The 7,458-nt window shown below is 41.4% G+C and overlaps 2 protein-coding genes across 2 annotated transcripts; both read right to left on the bottom strand.

Moving 5' to 3' along the window:
- Positions 1-1,787: 1,787 nt before the first annotated feature.
- LOC111610882 lies at positions 1,788-5,511 on the bottom strand. Its single transcript, XM_023345940.1, has 3 exons — positions 5,360-5,511; positions 5,168-5,229; positions 1,788-4,398 (listed from the first exon to the last, which is right to left on the bottom strand). The coding sequence occupies exons 1-3, from the start codon at positions 5,476-5,478 to the stop codon at positions 1,823-1,825; spliced, it is 2,757 nt and encodes a 918-aa protein (XP_023201708.1). The 5' UTR covers positions 5,479-5,511; the 3' UTR covers positions 1,788-1,822.
- A 342-nt stretch (positions 5,512-5,853) lies between these two features.
- Positions 5,854-7,025, bottom strand: LOC102228788 (tripartite motif-containing protein 3-like). Its single transcript, XM_023346567.1, has 2 exons — positions 6,530-7,025; positions 5,854-6,186 (listed from the first exon to the last, which is right to left on the bottom strand). The coding sequence occupies exons 1-2, from the start codon at positions 6,990-6,992 to the stop codon at positions 6,128-6,130; spliced, it is 522 nt and encodes a 173-aa protein (XP_023202335.1). The 5' UTR covers positions 6,993-7,025; the 3' UTR covers positions 5,854-6,127.
- Between the last annotated feature and the right edge of the window lie 433 nt (positions 7,026-7,458).

Here is a 7,458-nt window from a genome sequence, read left to right as displayed (position 1 = left end):
TGTGGGGCCTGATGATGGGTTTCACCGCTCTGGATACAACAAGGATACCACATAGCATGAATCAGGAGAATGTACGTTCATTTGCTGCTAGGACTGGTAGTTTAAGGCACCCATACTAACAAGGCAGCTGTGACAATTTTCTGTGACTTATAATACATTTAAAATTGCCTTAAAAGGAAGATAAGGGGAAACAAAATGTCCAAAGATATTAATATTAGGAGCTCTGAACTTTCCGATCAGGACGATGAAGCTAGAAGAATATCTAGGTTTAAAACAGTGACAAGCATAAGGGTTACTATCAAAATACTGTGGCAAGATATTGCTGCAAGGAAAACACATTTCTTTGTTCTATTGCTGAAATCTTTGATTATTTTCTGTGGATTTTTTTTTTCTCCAGCGTACAAACGATCATGATCAGCAAATAAAAAGTCAAATGCTCTGTCTAGCTGTTGCTGCTTTTTTCCTATATTTTTAGCAGTTAAAATCTCAAAAAGAAGAAAGAAAAACATAGTAAGTAAAAGTGAATTAAGAAGATACATCCAGGAATTAAAACCATTTCTAAAATAATAAAATTAAATTAAAAACACGTTGCAAAGGAAGCAGGAAGAGTCCTGCCCCAAAGTTTCTTACATTTCCTTGATTAAAAACAGTAACGCAACCCCATTATCTCCAATCTGTCTTGTACTTAGCTCCAGTGTGCTTTTGTTTATTCAGACCAACTGCAGGTATGAGTAAATCTCCACATTTAAAAAAAACAACAAAGTAGCAGAAATTTGAGTCTTTCTGTGGAGCAGTTGCAAGTGGCCAGTATGTTACCTGCTGTCCATTTAAGATATGAAAATGCAAAAAAAGTTCCAAGCACAGTCAAGCTGCTGGCGCTTTAAACAGTGATAGTAAAGTCATTGAAAGTGCAAATTATAAAAGTGGACACTTTTTTCAATAAGAATAAAATGAGTTCTTTTTGGCTTATTGACATTGAACCTTTCATCCAATGTCATCGCACTGACAGTGAATCTAACCCGTTCAAATCCCTGTTGATTTGAACGGGTACGCTCAGGAGGTCAGCTGACTTTATGATGGTACTGAACCTGGACCTGATTAACTGCAGCAACCCCAGATCATAATGCTGCCCCTGCACAGTAGACACCAGGCATGAGGGGTTGATCTCTTCATCTGCTTCTCTTCCAGAGGACGACTCATCAGATCACACATTACTTTTATGCTCCTTTAACAATTTAATCAATTTCTTCCTGTTAACCTCACTGATTGGTGGTCTTCTTTTTTAATGCCACCAAGAATTTAAGTGAACACTAATGAAGGCCATTCAGGGTTTTTTTTTCTGGCCACATTTATTTAAAGAATATGGTTCCCCGCTATCATTCCAGTTTTTAATGAAACGTTGAAAAGTTCTCAACTGAGTTTCAGTAGTTTTTGAAATCACTGCTTGATGCATACCCATAATTTGATCGTTCTTAGACATCTTTTTCATGACCACAGGATGTGTCTTTCAATACGGTCGTTTAAGAAATGAGAAGCTACTTATTACATCAGTTGGGTTAAATAACTTGTTGCCAACTGGAAGACATTTGTCTATTCAGTAACTATCCACCCCAGTTAAATTCTGGAGACAACTTAACATTTTGAATTGTACAAAAACAAGCTTGTCTTTCTGATCTGCACCACCTTTTCCAAACTTAAATCAAAGAGTGGATTCCCTTTTTGTTAAGGCATCATCAGCACAAAGAACAAAAACAACCATGTGGTTTTCCAAAAATGTTTATTCATTAGAGCTGCTCCATAAAGGGAACATTTCAGCACATTTCTATTGCTGCTCCAGATGTGATTTACTCAGCGATTTGAAGGAGACGTTGCCAGTGGATTTTCGGAGGTAGTCGAGCTCCAGCAGATCATTTCCTGCTGGCCCGTTCTCTGAGGCGGTTGATAAAACGTCGGACAAATCCAAATTTCCACTTCCTTCACTCTCGAAAAACAAATCTGACGTTTCTACTTCATTGTCTGCTTCTTCCTTCCTATAAACACTCGCCGTCTCCTCGTTGGTGACGTTTGCTTTAGGACTTCTGCTCATGTTCTTGACATCATCTGATTTTGAGCTCCAGCCTTCTCCCCGAACAGTCGTCACGTTTGGGAAACGATCCTGATGACGACCCGGAGACCTCACACTGCTGAACGAAGCACTTCCCAGGACGTCCTCGTACGTGACGGCTTTCACCCTGGGCAGCCTGCGTATGACCGAGTTGCCCGTTGAATTGATGGCGATGGGTCTGAGGAACCTTCTACTGCCAGTTTGGGTCAGCTTCACCCGTTTGCCCCTCACTGTGCGGCTGGTGAGGGTCCTGAACTTAGGCACCTCCTCTGCAGCAGGATTGTTTCCGTCAGCTGCTTTCGGTTTCAGTTCGTCTGTGGACTGCTCTAGTGAGCTCAGATGAAGAGATGAAGAGACTATTGGAGAAATCCATGCTGGAAATTTCCAGCTGGTTCTGCTGCGAGTGCCTACAGTTCGGTTTTTACTGGGCAGAAACCTCTGAAGAATGTGGGCCTTGTTGGATGTAAATCTTGAGATTGAGCCATCTGCTCTTACAATTTCTGGAGGCATTTTAAAGTCACCACTGCTACCTGGCTCCTTGTCGTCTCTTTGATTGTACAATCTGTAAATCATGATGGGTTTGGGTCTGGAGACCTCAGAGCTCCTGAGTTCAAACGCTTTGAAACTTGGTTTGGGTTTGACGGGTGAGTCTGTGCTCTGAGGTAAAGCTTTGGCTCCCTCAAGTGGTTGGCTGCCATATCCTTCTAGACCAAACCTTCCCTTGTAGGGCCTGAATCTGTTCTCATTTCTGTTCATGCTTGCCCCAGTTTCAGGCTGCTGACTTTTGAGCATTGACGTGAAGGGTTGAACAGTGGTTGTACTGCTGACTTGGGTTACAGGAGAAGGTGGACTCATTTTTACCATGCCCAGTTTAGCTGGTGTGGTAGTTGTAGCAGCAGGTCTTCTCTGGCCAAAGCTGTACTTTTGTGATAAAGGATAAGCATTTGAAAATTTAAACCCAGTGTCTACTCCTTTATCCAGGGTGCACTGTGTTCTCTCTGCAGAGGACGGACCAGACGTCTCCTCAGGTTTCCTCTCAGGGTTGGTGAGCCCATCGAGGCGATGAAATCTTTCAACAGACTGACCTGCTGTGCACTCCAGTCTCAACTCTTTTGAAGTCACGTTGACTCGGTCTTGCAGTACACCAAATGCCTTTCTGCTATCTTGAGAATGAACTGCAGAGACAAGATTTTGCCGATTCTTGTTCTCTGAAACAGGATGCAGGAAACCTGGTGTAGGGGCAGCAGCCTTGTGTGGAGTGGGATAGAAAATGACCTGACGTCTACCAAAACCAATTTGGGCTCCAGATTCCTCCTTCTTTGGGTCTGTTCTGGTAAAATGATTGAGATTAGAAATAAATCTACTTTTCTCTTGTGTCCCAGAAAGGCTTTGTTTCGGGGCCCAATTAGCAGTATTTCTCTGTCCTCTAAAAGCTTTTTGCCCAACATTCTTCACGGTGTAAATCTGAGCTGGAGATTCTTTAAAGAGATACGACTGGATGTTATTGTGTTCCAGAATTTCTTTACTGCTTACAGAGTTTTGGTTCTGTGGGAATTTTGAGATGGATGTTGGCTTTTCTTGGCTTGGGTTTCGTTTAATAACGCTTAAACTGTTGCTGAGAGATTGAGCACCACCCCAAAACTGATCTGTAAAGTCAAAGAAGTTTTTTAGTTGCATCCTACCGGCACCGCTCTGGACTCTGACCGTGGGAAGCAGATTTGTTTCCAAAAGGTCACTGCCAAGCCCCCTTTGGGTTAGAAGTTGAGCACTCTGAAGTCTACCTGCCTGGGAAGGAAAAACAGAATTCAACTTTCTTGCAGACTTGTCTTCATCTACCTTTGATAGGGGAGTCATTGGGATTCCTCCTTCGCTGCCAGATTTCTTTGGATGTTTAATCCAGTTAATGTTAGAGTTGTATGTATTTTCAGTGTTTTCATCTTTCTGAGGAAGACTGTCGTCAGGCATTCTGGATTCATCAAACCCTGGTTCTTTGTACGGGGAATGAGTGGTGAAAATGCTGCTTCCTGGCCTCATCATTCCACCTCTCTGTAGTTTGATTATTTTCACTCGAGGCCGCGTCTTATCGAGGCTGTTCTGACTGTAACTAAAGCTACCTTGAGTAAAGTGGACAGGATAGGACTGATGATTGCTGATCAACAGGGCGTCTGCTGGTGTTTGGACTTCTTGTTCTTCGCCCAGCTGACCAGCTAAGAAGGGAACCCGTTGCTCAGGACCGAGTCGTCTCAGGATCCTGTACTTCACCGTCTTTTGGATTATAGGTACTGCTGGACTGGCTGGAAAAAAAAATACAACAAATGTATGCTTTTATTAAATGTTGGATGATTAAACTGGTGATAAAGTTCTGGTCAGACGTTTACATACATTCATCAGAATGACTCATTCTTTTTGGCCTTGTAGTAATTAAGTTGACCCATTCTTCATCCAGTTAATAAAACATTCAACTTCAATGTCAACAATAAAAAAAACACACAACTTCGACATTTTTGATGATTTTTCTCTTATTAAAAATGACTTAAAGTCCATAAATTCATCCCTGCTAATGCTGGACAGGACAACGATCCTCAACAACCACTAAAACTGGTTTGCGGATAGATAATGTAGGCTACCTCACATTTCAGGAATATTCCCAACCTCAGCATTGTTGAACTTGTGTGTGGATTTTGTGTAAAAGTGGGGTCTGTTTCAGTAACCCAGCTAATTTAGATTAAGCAAAACAACTTTACCATGATGGGTGGTCCAATATTTTAGATTAGATGGAACTGGACTGAACAAAACTAGATTTGAATTTGACTTCATGACTGAACTGAGATGAACTGAATTTGGACTCAACAGAGTTAATCAGACCTGCACATCTTGCAAAGGGCCTTGAGATTAGGCTTGTTTTAAAAGTTTAAAACCCATTTGAAAAAATAAATTCATTCATCTTAAAAGGAAAATTATGTACACTTCTAACAAAAACTTAGAAATCAGTTTCATTTTCCACACACCAGAACACCGCTGAAGCTACGGTTTAGCATTGGTACATTGGAAGCAGATGCTCACCTCCTGCAGCGTGTGAACACATGACAATCAGTATGACAGCAGCACAGATCCCCACAAAGAGTCTGCAGGGAGAAAAACACACCTTGAGGCTCCCTGTTCTTTCTCAAGAACTGCTTTGTTGCCATTCAGGATTACCACTAGTTTAAAATCCTGTGAATGGAACTTGAAGAAACATTAAAACCAGCCATTTACCTTGAGAAGAGAACAAAGTTGCCAGACATGACTGACAGCTTCCGCCAAGGTTTGTATGATTCTCTAAAGAAAGGCGTAAAAATAGCAGCAGTCGTGTTTTCATGCGTCTCTGCTGTCATGTTGAGAAGCTGTGCTGCTGCTGATTGGAGGCAATGCCGTTCACCTGGCATTGCAGGTGAACTGCATTGGAGTCTTCTTCTTCTTTTCTATTATGGCGGATTGCAAGCAACTTTAAGGTGCATACCGCCACCTACTGAACACGCGGCATTGGAGTCTGAGTCTCCACATCAAGGAGACTCGGCATATTAGATCTACTTACATCACATTTTAGCAAAAAACAAAAAAAAATTCTTTATTGTTGATCATATTTTCTTCTTTATGTTTTGTTTTTTTAATTAACTCTAAGTTTTTATAACTTGTTGATTCACACAAAGTTTTCCAAATGTATCATGCACTCGCAAAAAAAAAAACAAGCAACCATTATTTAAAACAATAATCAATTTATTAGTCATTATAAATACGATACTGTAAAAAAAAACATATATAGCTCATACATTAAAAAACAATAAATATTAAATAAATCCACTTGAGGATCATTCAAGCATCTTAAAGAAACCATTTGTTGGCAGTGAAATATTAAAAGTGGACCATTAGAATAAAGCATTAAAAATAATGGTTATGTGTCCATGTGTCTTGCCAGCAAGATGTCATGATCTTCATCCAGTGCAGCTGTAACAATAAATATCACGTTATGGGTCTGTGAGCAGCTCAGAACATGTGGCAGGACATCATGGCCATGTTCCTCAGGTCATCAGTGGTCATACAATCTGTAAAACAGACAAAAGACAAAAGACAAGGTCAGGAATGAAGCGTCAGAAGACTAAAGTAGCTTGTTAGAAAAACTGGACTTGATTTGGAGTTAGTCCAAATTTACCATTTTTTAACATTCCAACATGAATTAAAACCCCTAATGATTACAATTGAAATGTTAACAAATAGAAGAGCTATTTAAACAACTGTATAATTGTGTAGTAATAATAATAATAATAATAATAATAATAATAATAATAATAATAATAATAATAATAATAATAATAATAATAATAATAATAATAATAATAATAATAATTTATAATTCTACGAACAACCAATAAATAATCGTCTGTTTACCATTTGGTCTCTGTTGAGAGCTCTTGCCGCTTATCTTCCTCCAAACTTTGGTCCAGGACCGCCGGAGCCTCCCACCTCTGAGCCCCGCAGAGGAGTCACTTTCCTCGGCTTCAGCCTCTGGGACTTCCCTCTCACACTCTGGAGCTTCTCCGCCCTCCTCCCTGTCCTCCTCCTCCTCGTCGTCCGGGTCCTCCTCCCGGTCTAGGACCCCCGCGGTCATCAGCCGCTCCAGGGCGGACTCATCCACCCTCAGCTCGGTCCTGATGTTCCCCTCTGCGGTCAGCGGGGTGCTGTGTCTGCATAGCGGGCAATCTACTGACCGGTCCGCCCCCGGCAGCAGCGGGCGGCTCAAAGCCCGGAGGCAGCTCTCGCAGAAGGTGTGCTTACAGTGGAGCTCCCGTGGACAGCGGCGAGCCGCGTTGTAGGTCCGGTAACAAACTCCGCACTCAATCTCTGAGATCATATTCGATGTTTTCCTTCTCTACTGTTGTGTGTGATCCGGTGTCGGAGCCGTCGCTCCCTTTTTATAGTTCTTCCCCGGAACGGGAGGGACTAAAACTGGACGAGTGCAAAGTAACATGACGCAACGAAACCTTATGGGACTGCGTGACGTGACCGATCTCCACACACCCAGTGGGGCATTAAACTGACGGTCTTCTGTTCATTTATAGATCATTACCAAACGCACTCACACGCAGGAACACAATCCCTCCAGTTCAATTTCACAGAAACAACTGAACGGATGACATTGCTTTGTCTAAATATTGTTAAGAAGAACAAACATCTAAATAAACACTTATGTTAGCCCTTTAAAAGCGGTACTAAAATATAATTGTTGATGAAATGAGTTAATGAAGCCTGGTTTTTAACATTTTTATTCAATTCAGATTTCTTTTGAAATATTTCAGTAGACAAAGCTTGACCACAAA

This window comes from Xiphophorus maculatus, chromosome 14, assembly GCF_002775205.1.
Source record: "Xiphophorus maculatus strain JP 163 A chromosome 14, X_maculatus-5.0-male, whole genome shotgun sequence".
Lineage (NCBI taxonomy): Eukaryota > Metazoa > Chordata > Actinopteri > Cyprinodontiformes > Poeciliidae > Xiphophorus > Xiphophorus maculatus.
The sequence above is the reverse complement of the archived record's forward strand: the minus strand, read 5'-3'. Positions and strand labels throughout refer to the sequence as shown.